Source organism: Maniola hyperantus, chromosome 1, assembly GCF_902806685.2.
Source record: "Maniola hyperantus chromosome 1, iAphHyp1.2, whole genome shotgun sequence".
NCBI lineage: Eukaryota > Metazoa > Arthropoda > Insecta > Lepidoptera > Nymphalidae > Maniola > Maniola hyperantus.
This window is the reverse complement of record NC_048536.1, coordinates 8,265,022-8,287,385: the sequence shown is the minus strand read 5'-3', so window position 1 is coordinate 8,287,385 and position 22,364 is coordinate 8,265,022. Positions and strand designations below refer to the sequence as shown.

Genomic DNA, 22,364 nt, shown 5'->3' with positions numbered 1-22,364 from the left:
AAGTATGGTTTCAAATACGCACCAGAGGAGCAATATTCGCAGCGACAAACATTGCTATGTTAAAGGTTCCACAAGTCAATTTCCAATAAGGTGACATGATTTTCTTCTGAAAAAAACACAGGCATACTTAGTCATTACTTCAAAGACATTCTTACTGCCATTCCTACTAGAGGCAACAAAATGAAACTGACTTTCAAAAGCCTGTATTTTTCTTTGGAACTAGGGCTGTGAACGATATAAAAAGTAATTTTACGTTGTCCTCGTGCATGATATAGGTAGATACTATCTATCCATGAGAAATATTCCATTACTCATTAGAGTAAGTAGATATACTGGGAATCCCGCTAGGTATTGGCGGAAGCAACAAGACATACCAGGGATCATAATAATAATGATTAGATAGTAATAATGGGCAATATTAATCAATTTAATAAATTTGTTATCTTAATAACTAATTTGATATACATATCAAACATTAATTTAGGTAATAAGAATCTTAGTGCAGATGAATAGTAAGGAAATTGAATCAATACTAATATACTAATAATAATAATAAGTATTAAAAAGAGGAAAGATTTTTTTTGTAATCGATAAACTCTGAAACTACGGACCCGATTTTAATAATTCGTTCAATATTAGAAAGTTACTTTATCCAAAAGTAACAGAAACTATATTATACCTATTACGAATGTACCGCAAAAGAAGTCGCTGTCAAGAGCTAGTACCTAGTTACAAATAAAAATAAAGTGGTGATCTATTAAACATCATATAGTAGGTAGTTATGGTTCGCCCATCCGTACTAGATTAAGACCTACTTATAGAGTTCCACGAATGTAAATTGCGTGGTCAGCGCCTAGACGCTCGCTGTGGCGACCTGCGCGTCGCCCGATTATGAGATTCATTATTAAAGCAGCCTCAATATCGGCTTTACGTGTTTTAATTAATCATTTTCCCTGATCAAAATATCAGAAAAACCCCCAAAAGCTCCCGAAATCAAAAGTAGGTAGGTCTGTACTAGGTAGTAGGTACTTACTTAGTCATTAGAATAATGTCAAGTGATTCATTAGTCTCAGTCAATAATTTTTCTCTAAACAATAAACATATAAAATGAAAAGGTGACTGACTGACTGATCCATCAACGCACTACTACTGGACGAATCAGGCTACAATTTGGTATGCAGATAGTTATTATGACGTAGACATCCGCTAAGAAATGATTTTAAATTTAATCCTTAAGAGGGTAAAATATGGGTTTCAAGTTTCAAGTATACGCGGAAGTCGAGAGCTAAGCGAAGCTAGCGAAGCTGGTTGTTCTATAAACTTCAAGCTTATTACTTAGGTATAAGAGGAACTCGAAACTACCTAGGTACAGTACGCGGCAAAAAATATTATACATCGACCTTTAGGAAGAGATACAATTAATGTGTGTGACTGTGATGCAATTAATTTAGTACTTGCCTACTCTTTTCTAACTACTTCAAGGTTACTTTACGCCTAGCATTGATTACGAACAGACTTGGCTACGTCTTACATGTGAATCACTGCTGTACCATTGCAAATAGATTGGCGTAAGTAGCAGTGATCCACGTACAGAAGCCGGCAAGAAATATTGTACATCGATCTTTAGAGTGAGATTTCGGCTTTGTAGAGCGTTTTCTGTCACTCATACCTATATGTGAGATTTTGTCGGTCTCAACGACAGATACAATGCTCTACAAAACCGCTATCTCTTTCTGAAGGTCGAATATTTTCTGCCACGTACTGTACCTATTACCTAACCAATATTTTTAATATTAAAAGTGGAAAGGAAAACTGAACACGGAAAGTCATTTCATATCTTAGCGGTTCAAATTAAAAAACGAGGAAGCAAATCGCAAAAGCAAATTCAATTTTGAAACGGACCTTATATTGTGTATATCGATAGCACGCGTAGTACACGATATTAATTAGGCCGGTCTCGAGCACAAGCGCGAGATACACTGCGTGGAGGGCCCAGCTGGGCGGCACGGCAAAGCTGGCCAGCGCCACCACGGCCGGCAGCAGCAGCAGCGGCGGCGCGGCCACCGTCAGCGGGTACGGGTCGCTGCGCCGGGCGTACACTGCCTCCGCACCACTCGCCTTGAACGTCAGGCAAAGCGTCGTCGCATCTGCTAGTTCCCTGTACGAAAATTATCACCCTCAACCCCTCCCAAAATACTATGAGGCGCTGGTGAAAAAATGGCGTAATTGCACGAAATAAAATATTACAGGGAGAGCAAAAAGCTCAATGAAAGCTGTTGAAACTTTACTGTAACTGTACAGTTTTGATCGAACGAACATTTGAACTCAATTTTGGCACAGTTTTATGCCGTTTTGCTTGGAAATGAATTCAAGTTTGTACCTATTTAGTATTCGAAATCATGAACTTTATTTAGACTCAATTTCGGTACAGTTTTAGGTCGTTTTGCTTAGAAATAAATTCAAATTTGTATGCAGTGGGCCGTTATTATCCGGAATAAAAAATATTTTGATCAAGTGAATGAAGTATATAAGTAATTATACCGTTTCGTTCGCCAGCTCCTCATATTATAAAAGAAGTCAGTCAGCATAAATTAAAGTGCTATATCCCCTTTTATCAAAAACTAGATAAGTACTTGTTGCCCGGGATACATTGCAATGCTTATTGTGTTTGAACGACTCCCGCACCATGTACCTACGTGATGGTTTTATGTAAGATACCTACAAGAAAGTGTTAACAACTGTACAAAATTTCAACTAAATCAGATGAATGCTGTGCGAACGCATATGTAACGACTGATAGACAAACATTAATTTTCTTATATTATATAAGATAATTACAGAACTTATGTTATAATGTACTAATACTGCTTGTCACCTGTTCATTTTTTTTGTGTTTTATCAACTAAGCTAACATCTATTTTCTCGATGAAAGATTGCATATATAGAGTGAGTTAGGTATAGGTAAATATTTTACGTCTTTGCTAGTGTTAGTGAGAGTAACCTTGATAAAAATGAGATAGCGATAGGTATATATTCGTTTAATTTAGAATTAGCTGAAGAGCCTGAAGGTAAATTTTGAAAAGCAGGTGAAGTAAGCAAAGTACACTAGGTAGGTACGTACCTACTTTTAAGGGAACATGCTTAAAAATGATATTTAGCTAGTTCCAATTTTAATTTGCATTCGAAATGTGAGTGAGTGGGGTGTTACACTATCAATAGGTTACACCATCAATATTTCCACTACTTATATAGGATTTTCACTATATTCTCACTATATTTTCACTATATTGATAGTGTAATAAGCCCCATGGACGTTAAGTAGTTTTGGCCAAAAAAGTAAAGACTTACTTGTCGTCGTCTCTATTGACGAGCTCTTCTTCTAACATAGCGAGTATTTTCACATCCTCATTGTCCTTGCTCTCATCTTGCGGTGATAGAACCTACGGATAATGTACGAAGCGTATCTATGTAGTCGACAAGCAACAAATCGATATGAACGCTCATGATGTCGATAGCTTAATTACTTAGGTGCTCGAATGCTAAAAAGCAATTTTATTTTGATGACTGAAAATTTCAGTTGGAAAGCAATGCCTGTTCAGTAGGTAGATACTAATGTAAACTAGGTTCGACCGCGAAGCTAGTGCCCTAGTGTTCTATATATTTGGGCTGGGCCGGAAGGGGCGGCCGGGTGGGCCGGGGTAGTTCGAGTGCACTTACTGAGTCCTCGTCGTCGTCTTTGAGGTCGGAAAGCGCGTCGCTCGTATCTCCATCCACCGCCTCCCCCTCCGGTGCATTTTTCTCTTCGCCACCCTGGTACTACAAAGTTATAATCAACTATGACCTGAATGATAAATGAGAACGCGCCTGACAAACAATTTAAGAGACTTTTACTTATACGAAAATACCTAGTAAGTAGTGAGTTATTATTGATATTAATATTAGGATTGAAGTTTCTTGCAAGTAGGCATAGCATTAGTGTTTCAAATATTTACTGATTAACTAACATACTCAAGTCCATAGATGCCTCGTATCATTTTATAAGGATACTGATTACTGACGTTATTTATAATTACATTTTTTCAATTGAAACATCACGTAGATATTACGTACGGTCTACTCAATAAAAGCTGCAAGATAAATTACATCTGCTATTCCTCCTCAAAGGCACCTTCATCACCTTATCGTTAAATCGTGATAAGAAATGTTCTTTTAAACAACAACAACAAAAGAATCGGTATTTTGTGTAGGGTTACGTAGTTTTGGCTTATTAAACGGCTGTAATATAATAAAGGGCAAAAATGCATTTTAATAGACAAGGTCTATTTTTATAATAAAATAGGCGTACTCTTGACTGCAATCATACCAAATAGTAGGTAATGGATGCAGCCTAAAGGTGGAGGGAGGGCCTAGAAGATGATGCCTATCTTCATTCTTCTTCTGCCAATATTGTAGCTGGCGGGGAAAACGGAAACCAGAAGGGCACTCCATATTCTAGCAATACGAATTAGAAACGAGGAAGCGAATCACTTTTAAGAGTCTGAGGAATTTCGACAGGGTGCAGACCACGACGCGCGGTTTGATATTAAAACAGCAAGGGGAGAACTAGATCAAATAGTTCCTTAGCACACTCTCCGAAATATATCCTGTAGAACTACATCTAATATCTATTTACTCGTAAATAAGCTGTGTTAAATTGTATAAGTACCAATGCTACAATCAAGTGCAGAGAACACATAAAATACCAAAACTTGACTGTAGGTGTATAAAATATGCGGAGACTAGAAGCAGATGCTAGGGATAAAAAACCGGCCAAGTGCGAGTCAGTAGGCTCGCACAACGAGGGTTCCGTACTAGTCGTATTTTTTAGACATTTTGCACGATAATTCAAAAACTATGATGCATACAAATAAATAAAAATCTGTTTTAGAATGCACATGTGAATACCTTTTATATGATACCCCATTTGATATAGTTATCTTACTTCGGAAATTGAAAATACTAATTATTAGTTCATGGCCACAATTAATTTTTTTTGTGTGATGTACAAATTTGTGGTTTTCAGATTTTTCCCGAATGTCTGCTATAAGACCTACCTACCTTCCAAATTTCATGATTCTAGTTCAACGGGAAGTACCCTAGCTGTAAGTTTCTTGACAGACAGACAGACAGACAGTCAGACAACAAAGTGATCCTATAAGGGTTCCGTTTTCCTTTTGAGGTACGGAACCCTAAAAATATAGGTCACGTAGGTCGATATTAAAGAGCTCGTTGTTTTTTAGTAGTCGTCCATAAGTCTCAGTATCGAGAATATGGTATTTCTTTTTCTATTTCGAGAGTGATGCCATTAATTATTATTTATTGGAATACGAAATAAATCATGATAATATTATGATACTATGGAAGTGGTTATAGCCTGAGGAATATAATGAAAATACTTAAGTATATTAAATTCCGTCACTAGGTACCTACCTACTTACTACCCTTAAAGGATTGGACAATAATTAATACAAGAAACTGTATAAAGGCGTTCACACCGCGGAGCACGCGAGAGCCGCGCTGCTGCTTCCAGTGTGACGTTATAATCTTCATACAGTTCCTAGTATTAAAATTTCGTAATCCTCTAACTGAAGTTAGGAATAGAAGTTACGAGACGACATAACTAAAGGTAAAATAAAAACTTACACAGAAAATGTGTAATTAATCAAAGCAAACAGGAAATCAACATTCATATCTATACAAAACAGATTTCTTATAATTTTTGTGGAATAAATAACTTATGAAATTAAAAAATATATACTTACTTAAGTAAGTAATTTCATCTCGAAATATAAGCGCAAACGCGAGCGTGAAAATTAAAAAAAAAACGTAACAATACCATTAAACTCTATGGGTTCTAGTATCGTCGCGCAGCGCGCTAAGCCTTAAAATTTTATATAAATTAAACAGTAGGTATGATATCTATATGCTTACGGGTTTGAGAACGCGGACAATAAAGTAGGTCTTGATGCCCGCCTGCCGTAACATCTCCTCCCGCCGCTCCCCGTGCGCCGGTTCTACTTCGAACTCGTTGTTCAGGAAACTAAGCGTCACTTCCGATACGTGCACGCGACTGAAAATATTCAACTACTTATTGTCTACCTATACTGCAAAAAAGAGCTTCTAGTAATTTATTTTTACGGCTTATACCGTTTATCCACCCTGAAACATCCTAGGATGTACATATATAATTCATCCCCAATTTACATGTAGGGGAGCTACCCTAAAAAAAAATTATCAAAATTTTATTTCACAACTTTGTCGGCGCGATTAATATTTATATCCATGCCAAATTAAAGATTTCTAGCAGTAATAGTTTCAGAGATTAAGCGAGGACGGACGGACGGACAGACGAACGGACAGACAGACATACGGACATGGCGAAACTGTAACGGTTCCTTGTTTACTACGGAACCCTCAAACGACTAAGAGATGAATTTTCATATATTTTTTGTAACACCCCAGAGCAAGTCCGTAGTTAAGTATTATTTTATCGCACTGCAGTAGAGTGCTTTTGTTATTTTACAACTTTAAGGCAGTTTTATGAAAATGTTTTAATACTTACTTTTTACTACTACTACTAGTTACTACTACTACTCTTACTACTTTTTTAATACTAAAATTAATCGATGTCGGATTTCCAACTTAGAAAAAATCTGTCTACTGTATTATCATAGGTAAGTATACCGTAGGTAAGTGTTGGTACCTACACCTACTAAATGTGACATGTGAGAAATTACATAGATGTACCTATTGTCCAAGACGTATTGCAATTTGCATTCAATCTACATTCTAGTAAATAACTTCTAACCGCTATCCGCGTTATTGCATATCATTAAAAACTAAAAAACTTCTTAGTACATTTTAGTATTTAAGTACACAAACATTTGTAAATTTCAGAAGTTTAAGGTGTAAAAGGCTATTAAGATTGAACCTGTCCATGGAATAGACAGTTTCAAGGCTGTAATTGGTAAGCAAATAAGGTAGTATTTTAAATTAATAGAATCGCGATGTTCGTGTTACTTATTTCTAGCATACCTCTAATATAAGTAACTATAAACATAAAACAACGTTATATTTCACCAAAGAATTATACGGCATTTAATATCGTCGTATACAAGATAGGTAGGTATAATGTGAATTTTGTCGCGGAAACTCGTCAAATAGTCCCTACGGCCTTTATAGATGACTGTGCAGAGAGATAACAGGTCAAGGTCGCAGTTACGTATCATTTGTATGTGAGATATGGAGCATAGCAGAGAGTTATCATATTACTGGGGTAGCAAAAACTGACTCAAATCTCAACCGATTTTAACGTGAGTGGATAATTTGAAATGTCTGACGGCTTATAAAAGATTATCAGCCGTCAGACATTTCTATTTAACCTCAAACTTGTTGTGTTCACGGGTCATGCAGTTTCTCATTTAAGTCGCGTTTTCATTATGCAAGTGGCTTGCCTGTAAGTTGCAAGTTGCATGCAGTTAGTTTAAGGAAACTTAAACTTGCACTGAGTTGCAGATTGCTTGTAGGTAAGTAGGTACTTAAGTGTTTGTATTTGTATTTATTTATTTATTAAAGAAGAATATTTACAGTTTACAACAAGTTTGGTGCATTCATAAACTTTAAATAAGTTTTTCCGTACACCAGTGCCGTCGACAGTGCAGTAGTTTTTGTGTTTGTACGCAAGACGAGCAACTGTTGCTTGCGTGTACGGTGCAAATGTTGTGACAAAACAACTGTCGCACCTCGCAAGTAAAGCCTTGCATGCGAGGTGCAAGCTGTATAATATATCAAGTGTAAACAAACGAACGAGAGATCTTTCGCTTAATCGAAGGGGTAACATTGTTGGTTTTTTGTAAAAATACTTAAATGAAATCGATGTCCGTTAATTGAAATACCTATATTTATTATTCTTTTAATATTCATAACTTCAAAAAGAATCAGGGTTATCAATTTGTCGCGCATGTATTTTGATTTTTGATGAATTTCGACTTTGGGAATGGAATGAATATTGATATACATAATTGGCAAATGCCAAATTAAATGCAAGAAATGTTTATGATACCGGTATTTGACTGCTATAACATCACAAATTAAGTATCTCGAAATTCATTTCATGTTACAATAGGGCTTCTATCTATCCCTATTCGTTATACCTACTTCTTTCCTTTTAGTTATATTCGTAGTAAAGGCGAGTCAATCAACTTGCGTGTCTCCTTTGCATAGTGTAACAAGAGTACCTACCTACGTGTGATGGATGTTAGGATAAATTTAAAAATATGCTTAGGTATTAGTTATAAGTATCTTAGATACATCACAAATTATTAGGCATGTATAGTTGCGACATGTCACCCGTGCTATCCCGCATGGGATAGCGCGCGGACTGTGCGGGTGTGCGGGGCGTCCCTACCCCGATTGCCATCTCAACCTGGCGCGTACTATAAGTGCACTGTTTAATGCCTCCTGGCTCCTGCATAGTAAAGTGTGCTACTCCATTGAGTAACTCAATGGGCTAGGGACTCCCAATTCAATGAGACACGATAAATTATATTATTTTTATCACTAGGGGCTGTTTCTTTAAGACGAAGTGGATCGCAATTTTGACTTGGAATATCTCTACATTTAAGTGTGTAAAAATTATGTAGTAATTAATATTATTGGGAAATGTGTGTCCATTGTTTTGTTTTATATACTTATCACCTCGTGAGCAAACACTGTGATAGGCTTGTAATGAACATATTTTATATACTTATCTACTCGTGAGCAAACACTGTGATAGACTTGTAATGAACATATTTTATATACTTATCTACTCGTGAGCAAACACTGTGATAGGCTTGTAATGAACATATTTTATATACTTATCTACTCGTGAGCAAACACTGTGATAGGCTTGTAATGAACATATTTTATATATACTTATCTACTCGTGAGCAAACACTGTGATAGGCTTGTAATGAACATATTTTATAAATAATTTCACATAATAGGATCTTCTAAAAGGTATAAAATTATTTTCGTAAATGAAATTACGCAAACCTTTTATCGTAGTAGGTAGACTTTATAAATGACGGAATTACACTTGGTGGTTAGCCTGTACCTATTCGTTTACCCGAATGAGTTCCCGAATTGGACACCCAAAGCGTTATTTACTTACACAGCCTATAACATCAATTAATTTGGATGTTCAAGGATGCTGTCAAAGAAAGCATGAAGAACTTATTCGAAGATGGATATACTTGACATCGTTTAAACCGCTTTACTTGGTCGCTGGCCTGCATTCTTCAAGTAAGCATTCAAATGCAGGTTAGCGACCAAGTGTCCTGCAGCCATAAGGAGAAGCACCTACCTAATTAATTTATACATAGTACCTAGACTACCTACTTATGATATGGTAACTAACCCAGCCATCCCACTGCTTTCCATCTTGTTTGCTAATTCAACATCTCGCGAATAGACATCAAACTGCCATTGCCTTTGACCCAACACTCCTGCCAGTACTGCTCCAGTGTGGATGCCCACGCGCATGTCCACTGGCGAATTGGTCGTTTGTTGGACATATCTGTGAAAAATGTATTTCTTAAAGTACAAGATGTAGCTACTACTAGAGTGGCGTGAACAGGGCTTGAAGTTAGGGTAAACATTTAATAGATGATTTTTTAAATAAAAATGGCAAACGAGCAGGCGGGTCACCTGATGTTAAGTGATTACCACCGCCCATGAACATTTGTAGTACCAGAGGAACCACCAATGTGTTGCCGGCCTTTCAGGAATTATGAAAATTAAGATTGAGATTTAATTATGAATTGAATTGAGAAATATGATGAAAATAAGCACTGATTAATTACAACTAGGGTAAGCGGTGCTTTTATGCCTCTATGGCCCCATTGCCACCATTGTATGAAAATTAAAATTACCATTAGCTGGACACACAAAGTCACTGATTGGAAGTTCTACAGGTATACATCATCATCGATGGTTGTCGTCAAGCGCAAGCCTATCTCGCAAAAAAGAGGCACTTAATTTTTTTTATTTTCCTGTTTTCTGGCATTTTGATGTTTAATTTTACTAACCGCCTCTTTTAGGTCAGCGCGCTAGATTCATAAGCAAGACTGCATTGTAATCTACCATCGCTAAGATTGCTAAGCTACATTAGTATTTATTAACTGCCTTTTAGTCTAGTACTTTGATAGTTTATTCGGTTGCGGATCATGAGGACTCAGGTTCGAGTTTTAGGTCGGGTCAAAAAAGTTATTGAGTTTTCTGTGAAGAATCAGTAGCTGCCTGAACTGTGCACTATAATTTCTGGTGTAATTGGCCAGTCCGGCTGGGACAGACAGCCAATCGGTCAGAAGAACAATATTATATTATGTATTTTTGTGACTGAATACGTACTTAATAGCCTTAACCATGGAGAGCCCCATATGGACGCAAAGGACCGCATGATCTGGTCGCTCCACTGGCGCACCGCTGATGCAGTAGTAACAGTCGCCGAGGATTTTTATTCGTAACTGCTGATATTTCTAATAACAAAATGTTAAAAATTAATATCTACCTAATAATGAAATATTTTAATTTAAAAGACTTTCATAAATCATAATGTCAGTGTATGCCGTACGTAAACATTGTTATATATACTGATTACCAAGTGCACGCTTTCCCGTAACTAAAATTAAAAATATATACTTAATTCAATTCAAATGGTAAACTTCCATACCTCTGCAAGTCGATCGAATCTTGCGAAGAGCTCGTTCAATATCGCGACTAAATCTTGTGCCGAGTAGGTCGAGGAAATCGCCGTAAAACCCACGATGTCTGCATATAGAATACTGGATCATGTAAATAATAAAATTAATATTAAAACCAATATTTCAGGACAAAATAATAATAGGGACTTGACTTCTACAGAATAACTTACCTCACATTTTCATGTCGTGACATATATATTTTTTTAAATTGCGTATCAATTAAACCCAAATCCTGACGCATTTGTACTGCAACGTGTTCAGGAAGTACCGACAACAATAACCTTTCCTAAAACAATAGCAATTAATTAATTTTGGTTGGTAGTTGGTACTTGGTATCTAAGTACCTACTTACTACTGATTCCTAATTAGAGACAATGACTTCTTAGCTTTATGATCAAAAAATATTCCATTGGGAATCGTTTCCATGAAGACATAGGAGATCATGATATGAGAGTCTTATTATGGCGTCAACAAAAAGCATTACATAAAAAACCGAGTCAGACTCGGCACCGACTTCTTCGTTTTACAGTCGTATTTTCTCGACATTTTGCACAATAAATCAAAAACTATTATGCATAAAAATAAATAAAAATCTGTGTTAGAACGTAAAAGTAAAGCCCTTTCATATGCAATCCCAGTTGGTTAGATAACTTTGAAAATTAAAAATACTTACTAATACCTATTTGTTCACATTTTGTTTTATTTTTCTGTGATGTAACGACAACGTTTTGGGATTTATTCCTTTACGTGTGCTATAAGACCTACCTACCTACCTACCAAATTTCATGATTCTAGGTCAACGGGAAGTATCCTGTAGGTTTTCTTGACAGATACGACGGATAGACGGACAGACGGACAGACAGACAGACATACAGATAGACAGACAATAAAGTGATCCTATAAGGGTTATTTTTTTCTTTTGAGGTACAGAACCATAAAAACTTGAAACTTTGAAACAAAACAAAAATAAAATCATTTCTACTTCCAATCTGATTCAAACACAAATCAAATCAACCCACCTGTTCTTTACTTTGTTGTTCTATTGTCAATTTATCGCGTAAACTTCGTTTCGTCTCTTGAAAAGAGCTGCGTTGTTGCTTTTCATTGACTGCGTAAGCGGTTCCTCCCAGAAAAGTCGCTCCCAATAATAGACAACCGTTTGCCACTTGCTGCCGAAAAAAACAACAATTTCTTACTTACACTATTATTTGCAAGCAAGTATATTATCACAATTTTTGTATTAACGTTCTAGTACCTGCATGTAAAAATCATCGGCAAGCCTACTTTCAGCTGTAGAAGCATTGTAGTACTGAACCATCAAATATGCGGCGAAAGACAATGTGCTATAGAATATCAAAAACATATAATGGAATGGAAGCGTTGCTAGTGTGAAGTATTGCAGCACGACGGCCCAGCCCAGTAATTCGTTGTAAGAGTCTCCGAGGCGTCGCGATGAACTCACTATGAGCTGAGTCCATATGACAAACCAGGCCACATGGTTCAATGTTGATCGAACGCGATGAGCTAGAGCGTAAACCGTCGCCAGGGACAAATTCACTATTAGGGATACTGCTACTAAGGCATAAGCGAAGTGTAGGTCGCGTTCTCCCGGCACAAGGGCGGCGAAGATCTGGAACAATATTCCGGTGGCAAGTAGCCGCAGTACGGCACATTGGCGTTGACATTGAGTATATGCTAAGTACAATTTCTCTTCCGATAAGTCTGAAAATCTCCATGGCGACACAAAACAAATCCAACATGAACACTTGTTTGAAGATCGCACTTGCACGGATTTCTCCATAGCTCTAACGCATGCCCAAATTCAAAGCAAAAATTTCACATTTGCTTTTATCCATTTTGAACCCTTGACTTTACACTTTCTACACATTGAAGTGAACAACACTTTTGATAATTGGTGGATATCTACTAAGATTCATTTTAATTTGATTTAATTCTTTCAAATGATTTTTAAGAATATTTAATTTAAAAACACTTTCATTTTTCAATATTTGCGTAAGTATTGAAAATTAAACTGAAAAACACTGCTCATTATGTTACTGTTTTGATCAACAAAATAGACCGAATACTGATATAGCTTTGCTTAGATATGCTTTAGATACTATGATCTATAATAGAACACTGCTGAAAATATTGTAACATTGTTAGAGAGTAGAGACAAATGAACTTGAGTAGGTAATGTACGGAGACTTTCCGTTAGCGGCACAGCGGCCTGATCGAGGACGCCTGTGTAATGAATAAATTACATGCTGAAACATTGTTCCGATATCCGTTCATTAACTCGACGTGTACTAGACATAACCAACTCGTGGTTTCTGTGAGATATATGTACACAACACAATATACGTAAGTAAATAATAATATAATTTAAATATTGACAATAGCTTTGACTGAGAGCATAGGATACGAATACCTTTGGAGTATAGATGAGAGTGACCGTGAAAAATGCCACATGACAATATTTATTTGTTTGTAACGAGTTTCTCAGTTTAACATAACTATATGTTCATACACACTATCTCAAGTCATTTGAACAAATGAAACGGTTGAATAGATATTTATTATCCATGCTTCCATACTCATATTTATAAATATGCGAAATTGTGTCTGTCTGCTAGCTTTTCACGGCCCATCTGTTTAACAGAATTTAACGAAAGATACAGTGATAGCTTGCATCGCGGGGATGAACATAACTTTTTTATTATCTCAGAAAATAAAAGAGTTCCTACGAGTTTAAAAAAACCTTAATCTACAAGGACAAATTCGAAGATATCATCTAAGTACCTATATTAGTAGTTGGTACTGAGATATAGCTTGCATCCCGGAAACGAATATGGGCTACTTTTATTTCAGAAAATCAAAGAGTTCCCACGGGATTTTTAAGAAACCTAAACCCACGCAGTATGTAGTTTTTTATAATTTTAAATCAGCTATTATTTGACGCAACACTTTCTTGTAAGTATTTAGTTTGTTACTTAAGTTAGCCACGAGGACGGACGCCCCGCAGGTACATCGCATGCCTTATTGTTTATAAATCACCGACCAATTAATTTTTAGTTCTACTTAGTGGCTATTCTGTCTTTTACCTAGGTACTTAAAATATATGTAATCACGAATTTTTGGTTCAAGAACAATAAAAATTAAATAAGAAACATTAGCGAGACCAATAGTAATAATTAACTAACTATGGTAAAAAGGTATGCAATTAAGTACATCTCGTTATATAACATCGTTTCCTATCCAGAAAGAACCCTTTCGTTTTTTGGCATACTTAAAAACTATTTTAAATGTTCCCAGAATATCAGCTATATACGAATGCCAAGTTGCATTTGTGTCATGCGCGCACAGATACACAGACAGACAAAGATATATAAATCTGTTTTGGCTCTATACTGATAGTAATGCTTCCTCAGCTTAAGTATATTATTTATTTTTTAAATGTAGGTAGGTAGGTAAATTTAGTAATTTACAGAAATTGTCCAGTTACAGTATTATTATAAGTAGGTAGGTACTTATTACTATTAACTGTTTGCAATATCAAAACACCTACCCACGTTGAATATTTTATTAATTAGTAGAACATCCAAGTATGTATTCTGAGGTAGAGCCACTTGATCTGAGATTAGAGAGATCAGTCGTGTTTGTTAAAAACAAGTATTTAGAGACTACCATTTTAGAAACAAGCATTTGGTAGGGTAAATAAAAAATATAGGATCCCTAGAAAGTCCATATATTATGAAAATGAAAACAAAATACTTTATTTAAGGCACACAGACTTTAAGACTAAGTACCTAGCATGTAGAATTTTTCAGGTATTATCGTAGAATTAGGTACGAATTTTCTTGCGCCCTACAAGGCTAGCACTTTTTTCAGCTCCCCGATCAAATCCTGTATCGCTGTGCTGAAGTTAGGTACCTACTTATGTACTTTTATAAATCTTACAATTAATTTGCTGGATGGATGGAAAATATTTCCCGCCGAAATTATCGTGCCAGTGATGTAAGTAGGTAATCTCGGTAAAAGACTCTTGTCGTGCTATTGACCCATTAATTTTAAGATCACTTCACATAGCAAGCTACGAGTTAAAGGAGTTATTTGTATCCTCGGTAAGGGTTATTTGATAGTTGGTTAAATGATGGAATAAAATGTAATATCTGGGAATATTGAGCGGTATGGGTAGCGAGGACGCGGGCAGCGGGGTCGCGGCAGCGCAAGACGGTGTGCGCACGTGCCGCGCGCGACTGCCGCGCCAGCCGCCGCCCTCCGCAACAGCCGCGCGCCTCGCCCGCCGCGCCGTTCCGTCCCTGCCGCCCTGCCGCCCTGCCGCCCCAGCCCGGACCGTAGCCCGATTCATTACATCGATTCAACTTTCAATTGATATTCCACTAACGTTTTGAAAAACGCTAATGCTACAAAGCTTCTGCTTTATAAACAACTACCTATTGGTATTAATGAAAGGGCTTTACTTTTTACCCGACTACGGTGGCGCCAAAAAGAAGGGTTATAATACTAGGAGCCTAATGTATCTATGTATGTTCACCGTAGTACCTAAATTACTGAGCCACTCTTTCTGAGATTTTTTTTGTTATTTTGTCTAGTGGGATGTCAAATGGAAGAGAAAATTCTAAGTTCATGAATATAAATATTATATACTTATTAGATACAATATTTAAATATAGCAAGCGATAGAAAAACAATTTTACTATATTTCAGCATTGTACTTATAGTTAAACTTATGCTTGTCCCTTCACTATTCCATGTTACTGTATAGTATTTTTCATGAAAACCTATCTTTAGGTACACTTTAATCGCAATGATATCGCTTTCGACTACTCGCTAATTTAACTTCAGCTTTTATGAAATAACGAAGGTCTGGCCCTAGCGGACTCTCTCTCTATTAGTAAGTAAGTATAACAATCTAGTATGTACTGAAGTAATAATCAAAGTGAGAATGACACCTACAATGTCACGATCGCAATCATCTCTGATTGGTTAACGTTCGCTCACTATTGGCTACAATGCATTGTTGCAACAAGAATCGCACAAATTCAGCCAATCAGAACAATTGCGATTGTAATAATGATTGATGCAGGTTTTAGACAATCGCCCTACTGGGTGATAAGGACCAAAGTTTGTTTCTGTTTCTACGGCGACAATAAAATATCTTAAAGCTACGACGTTCGTAGGTACTCCAAACGCGCCCTGTGCCCTGTTTATCAAACATTACAAGTCTACAAGCTCACAAGTTACAAGTTACAAGAACTTTTTTACAAACTCTTGTAAATTATGTTTATCAAATAATTTCACAAGACTTGTAGGATTTTACAAGACTTGTAGAACTTGTATTTTTAATTTATACACTTTATTTTTGCTAAATTGCAAAATAATTTTTCAACCGTAATAAATGTCGATAAAATAGCAATTACGGTACCATAACTAGTCAAGTTATTGTTAAAAATAAAACTTTTTTTCAAATAATTCAATTTTGTGTTAAATAACCTATTTGTAAAACCTATTGCTTCTTATTTTATTTACCTACCTACTTTTATTTATTCTATTTCGGTACACCAACAGGAAGTACCTACACAAAAAGTTTAAATTAAAAATAATTCATTATTTTTCATGAATTAAGGTTAGACTTAAAATTTGGAAAAATAGATAGACTTTAAAAAATTTCGCTATTCGAATTACACCGCAAAAAATGGCGAAATCAGATGCGAAAGTTACAATTATTCTTCAATTAAATAATTCGTGACAAAAAAGATATTTTATTTGGCGCATTTACTGATAAATTATCTAAAGACCAAAAAATAGCAGAGTGGAAAGAGATACTATTGCTATGTCAATCGCTTGGACTTGTATCTGCCGAAAAAGATTATGCCAGCATACTCGTATGTATATGAGACACGTTTTGGTCAAATTTAAAAAGAGCAACATTGATAAGTTTAATAAAATTACACCTTTGAATTATTTTATAGTTATTTTACCTATTTCAACTAGGTACTAGATAATTTAATTATTCTATCATACTTGCATACAACTTGTAAAATAAATTAAGAGTCAACGGAGGCTCTCCAACTTTTTCGTTACAAGTTACAAGCTACAAGCTACAAAGGCATTTTTGATGAACAAAACCACAAATACAAGTGTGAAAAACACTTGTATTACAAGTGATATTACTTGTAGCTTGTAGTTTACAAGTGTAGTTTTGATAAACGCATTCTTGTAAAAATGCACAAATTTACAAGAGAAATGCTTGTAATACAAGACTTGTAACGTTTGATAAACAGGGCACTGGTCTGAGAAGAAGCTCACAACAGGCTCTTATTTACTGGGTACCTATATTCTTTTTCGGTTGAAATTAATATATATATAGGTGATTGATCAATCTATCTGTAATCTGTTGATAACTTAATTAGCAACGTTGATATTTTTCAAAAAAGACCCGAATATTTTTCATAAGAAGTCTGCGCCGGGTCTACGTTGGCCTATACATAGGCGATGATTTTTTCCGAATGTTTTTATCTTAACTGAAACCTCCCAAAAAAGATTACAAAATAGAACGTAGAATTTTCCAAAACAACTCTTACGAGAAAGACGACCGTTGTTCAGTCCTTCGTAGCAGAGTAGTGTAGTAGGGGGCTACTGAAATATTTTTGGAGCAGACCTTTCCTATCTATATTTTTCGTAGCTATTTCGTAGAACTTGTCTACGAAGACTTACAACATACTGACTATAATAATATTATAGTTACTCATTTTGTTTATGTTATATTTTTTTCTATTTCTTACTCGATTTTGCGTTGATTACGGTTTTTCGAAATTCTCGTGGGTACCTACCCTTTGATTTTCCGGGATCTATATTATTATGTTCAACTCCATAATGCAAGCTATTGCTCTGTCCGAGTTCGTTGAAATAGGTTAAGTAATTCAGGTGTAAAAAACTAACAAACAAACACGATTTTAGATTTATAGTAAACTAGATAATGGTCGTGACTTCGTCCGCGTGGTTATATTTAAAAAATCCCTCGAAAACTATTGATAAAAAGTAGCTTAATTATTGTTAATCCGAAGTACCTACCTACCTCTAAGAGAGTCAACATCAAGACTTGCTACAAATGTTGGGAAACGGGTCACATTGCAGCAAAATGTGAAGGCCCAGATAGAACAGACCTCTGTAGGAAATGTGGAAAAAGCGGACACAATTCAGCTTCGTGTACGGCGGAACAATTCTGTCCGTTATGCGACAAAGCTGGCCACAGAGCTGCGTCGACAGGATGTTCAAAATTTAGAGAAGACTTGAGAAAAGCTGAGAACACAGATAGGAAAGTGTATAAAGGTAAAAAACATAATATAAATAGAGGATAGAGTGGCAGCTAAAAGGATAATACAGATAAATACTGACCGAATCCGAGCAGCACACGATCTTCTCTCGGAAACAGTGAATAGACTGAACATCGACCTGGCTATTATAGCAGAACCCAACCGAAAAATAGCAGAGGCAGGAGGATGGGAGAGGGACAACAGAGGTGATGCAACTGTGGTCGCATTCAACGACAATATACCAGTCGATGGTGTCCTAAAAGGTAATGGATTTATGGGGTGGTGTTTAAGCAGTTTCACAGTTTTCAGTTGCTACATCTCACCAAACTGTCAACTAACAGATTATAAAAGAGATCTTGATGAATTATGGGATACCCTCAGAAAACATCGAGGACCGGTGTTAGTGGCGGGAGACTTTAATGCTGCCTCACAAGCATGGGGAAGTAAAAAAAGTGATCATAGAGGGAAATACTTGCTAGAAATGGTGGCAGATCTGGATATGGTCATCTTAAATAAAGGAGACTCCCCAACCTTTGTAAGAGGTCCTAGAAGTTCAACGCCTGACATAACAATAGCCAGTCAAGAACTTGCTGGGAGAATAAGAAACTGGAAAGTCTTAGAGGAGGAGACAATGAGCGGTCATAAATATATTACCTATGAAATAGCCGTAAATGAACCTGAAATTGGTCCTGTAAGTGGAAAATGGAGTCTAAGGAAAATAGATACCGAGAAATTCGCAGCAATTCTAAAACAACAAGAAATTGAAACCCCGGAAGACCTTATAAACGCGACTACGAGAGCCTGTAATGAGTCAATGCCGCGGAAAAAAGTCAAAAAGAGGAAGGAAGTATATTGGTGGAATAGTGAAATCGCGGACGCGAGACGAAAGTGCATCGAGTGCAGAAGAAGATATACGAGAGAAAACTCCAAAAACAAGAGAAAGGAAACTCAGCACGATGTACAGTCCAACTTCTACAGACAGGAATATAAAGAGGCTAAGTTTATACTGCAAAAGCTAATAATAAAAGCTAAAGATAAATGTTGGGAGGGTATATGTGAAGAAGTAGACCAAGATGTCTGGGGACTTGGGTATAAAATTGTAACCAAGAAACTAAAAGGCCATCCCCCCATACAAATAAGTATGAACAAAATACAGGAGATAGTTGGTGTACTCTTTCCCGAACATGAAAAATTTGAGCGAGCAGTAACTCCAGTGCAAGCAGTGCCGGAGGTCACTGACGATGAACTTAGGAAAGTACGAGACCGAATCAAGCTAAAAAAGGCACCGGGCCCGGACCAAATACCACCAGAAATAGTAAAATTGGCCACGGAAATAATACCCGAAAAGATTAAACTAGTTATGACTGGTGTAATTCGATCAGGCATATTCCCAGTAATGTGGAAGACAGCGAAGTTGGTATTACTGCGAAAGCCAAATAAAAGTGCGGAAGACCCTGCGGGATATAGACCACTATGTCTGTTGGACTGTTATGGAAAGCTACTGGAGGGAATATTGCTGAGCAGGATAGAGGAACTGCTAAAAGACCATAACAACTTAGCGGACACACAATTCGGCTTCAGAAAAGGAAGATCCACGTTGGGTGCCATCTAAAAAGTAATAGCAATAGCCGAAGCAGCTAAGCAAGGAACGTCACGTAATAGAAAGCTATGTGCTTTAATAGCGCTTGATGTGAGGAATGCCTTCAACTCTGCACCCTGGCAAGCTATACTTCAGGAGATAAAAAAGAGAGGCTTCCCTCAATACATGTATAACCTCATAAATAGCTACCTCGAACAAAGACGCGTTTTCGTGAGGGACGTCGAAGGAACTTCGAAAATATTCGAAGTAAGCAGCGGAGTGCCCCAGGGTTCTATTCTGGGACCAACACTGTGGAACGTTTTATACGACGAGGTACTTAGATTGGACCTAGGACCTGATGTCCATCTCGTAGGTTTTGCAGATGACCTAGCCTTGATAATATCGGCACAAAAAGACCACATGCTAATGAGAAAGGCTAACACTGCGCTCACAAGGATAAGTGACTGGATGAAAAAGAAGCGTCTCAGGCTGGCCCCCGAGAAAACCGAAGCAATAATGTTGAGCGGAAAGAAAAGACACGGCCCCATCTCATTTCTAGTAGAAGGTGTGGAAGTAAAACCTAGAGAAAAATTAAAGTATCTCGGCATCTGGTTCGATAGAAGCCTCAAATTCAATAAGCATATCGAGGAAGTAGCGGGAAAAGCAGAACGCTTAACGGCAGCACTGGGCCAGCTAATGCCTCGTAGAGGTGGACCACGGGCGAGTAAGAGGAGGTTACTGGCTTCAGTGGCTCACTCGGTCATGCTATATGGAGCGCCAGTATGGGGAAAGACACTAAAGATGGCTAAGTACAAAAAAATGCTGACGAGAATACAAAGGTTGCTTGGCATACGAATATGTGGAGCCTATAGAACAACCTCATTGGAGGCCGTACAGGTAATAGCTGGCCTGATACCCATAGAGAGGCTGGTTATGGAACGTACAAGACGATACCGTAAGGAAGAACAGAAAACGCCTAAAGAGGAAAGGCAAAAAACGCTAAGGGAATGGGAGGCGGAATGGAGAAGCAAAGGCAAGGGAGCATGGACCCGAGAACTCATACCCAACCTTAAAGAGTGGATTGAACGCAAACACGGGGAAGTCGATAGACGGATCACGCAGGCTTTGACTGGCCATGGGGTATTCAATACATATTTGTATGCTATTGGAAAAGCCATAAGCGAGGAATGCTCATACTGCGGGGAAGAGGATACTCCGCAGCATGCTATATTTGAGTGCCGTGTGTTTCAACAGGAGAGAAACTTAGTAAATGGTGAAAATGAAGATAATTTAAACCCGCAAAACCTGATACCCAGAATGTTGAAGAACGAAGAGGAATGGGAAAAGTACGCGAAGCTACTCAAATATATAATAAAAAAGCGAGAAGACGATGAATGGGAGAGGCAAAGACCCACGCCCTGAAAAACAGCTGCCTTCCTGAAGTAATGCTTCGTGCAATTCCGGGAAGCCGCGAGCGGAGTTATCGAAGAGTGGAGGAGGTTTTTTAGTCCGTAGGCCACTGCGCAACATCTGCAGTGGAGTCGGGCATGCACAGTGCAATCCATGAGGGTTTTCCTCCTCCAAGGAAAAAAAAAAAAAAAAAAAAAAAAAAAAAAAAAAAAAAAAAAAAAAAAACCTACCTCTATAACCTATCTCCATTCCAAATTTCAGCCAAATTCGTCTAGTAATTTTTGCATGAAAGATTAACAATCATACACGCATGCATGCATACACACACGCACGCACACAAACACAAGCTTTCACCTCTATAATATACACATAGATACAGTGGTATCACATATTAGTGAGTAGGTACACGGATGTGTACACGCGTAGATATTACGCATACATAATATTATGTACAAATCAATTATTCAATTATTATTTTACAGACTTAAAAATAATTAGATACTAGCATATATTCGTTTATCATTAGATAGTTGCCCGCGACTTCGTCCGCGTAAAATTTCTGGTTTCTCAGGAGATCTAAAAATTTCCCGCTGCAAAAGGCCTCGCTTACCTAATCACTCAGTCTCAGAACCCAGAATACCTAAATGCCAATTTTCATATAACTTTTCAAACCCTCTTTCACCCCCTTAGAGGGGGAATTTAGTTAGATCCTTTTTTATCTGATACCTACCCCTTAGAAAGAACCTAACTTTCAAATTACCTAGCAATAGTTAAAAAAAATCTACAAAAACATTTCCCCCCTATTTTACCACCCTTAAGGGGGGAATTTCCCAAATTGAATAATACAGATTTTTATTATTTAAAGCTAATAACCTAAATGTCCTACCTGTTGTTTAGTACCTAGTCAATATTTGTATTAACCGATCAACAATTATTTTTACAATTACGCCACGAATTCTCAAAGTTTGTTTTGCAACTAAAATTGCATTCCTTGTATGTATTCTTGAAAAAAACCTGTTACATGATAAGGGACAAAAATAGGTTAGCTGCGTCTCTATTTATCACTTATTCGTAACTTTATCTGCTCTATTTGCTCTCTTTTTAGTGTGAATGAGAAAGCAAACGTTCCTGTATCTACCTTTATTACTCTATCTACGTATTAAAGCCTGTTTTCAATTTATAAAGTAAGATAACTTAGATACCAAGTGGGTTATCATAATTTGAAAGGGCTTTACCTGTAGTACATTCTAT

At 37.0% G+C, this 22,364-nt stretch overlaps 1 protein-coding gene across 7 annotated transcripts in view; it reads right to left on the bottom strand.

Moving 5' to 3' along the window:
• Positions 1 to 15,056, bottom strand: part of Ac3 (Adenylate cyclase 3) — a 30,480-nt gene extending 15,424 nt beyond the window's left edge. For 2 of the 7 annotated variants that reach the window (XM_069509432.1, XM_069509403.1), the window contains exons 1-12: positions 14,745 to 15,056; positions 12,040 to 12,926; positions 11,804 to 11,953; positions 10,955 to 11,070; positions 10,754 to 10,865; positions 10,432 to 10,559; positions 9,440 to 9,598; positions 5,971 to 6,109; positions 3,718 to 3,816; positions 3,349 to 3,440; positions 1,903 to 2,158; positions 23 to 106 (exon numbers count right to left, since the gene is read on the bottom strand). In XM_069509432.1, the coding sequence (XP_069365533.1) occupies positions 23 to 106; positions 1,903 to 2,158; positions 3,349 to 3,440; positions 3,718 to 3,816; positions 5,971 to 6,109; positions 9,440 to 9,598; positions 10,432 to 10,559; positions 10,754 to 10,865; positions 10,955 to 11,070; positions 11,804 to 11,953; positions 12,040 to 12,585 (1,881 nt within the window). In that variant the 5' untranslated portion in view covers positions 12,586 to 12,926; positions 14,745 to 15,056. Of the gene's footprint in view, positions 1 to 22; positions 107 to 1,902; positions 2,159 to 3,348; positions 3,441 to 3,717; positions 3,817 to 5,970; positions 6,110 to 9,439; positions 9,599 to 10,431; positions 10,560 to 10,753; positions 10,866 to 10,954; positions 11,071 to 11,803; positions 11,954 to 12,039; positions 13,570 to 14,744 lie in introns of those variants that run through there. The other 5 variants (XM_069509428.1, XM_069509414.1, XM_069509420.1 and 2 more) reach the window with 5 other exon arrangements.
• Positions 15,057 to 22,364: the final 7,308 nt, after the last annotated feature.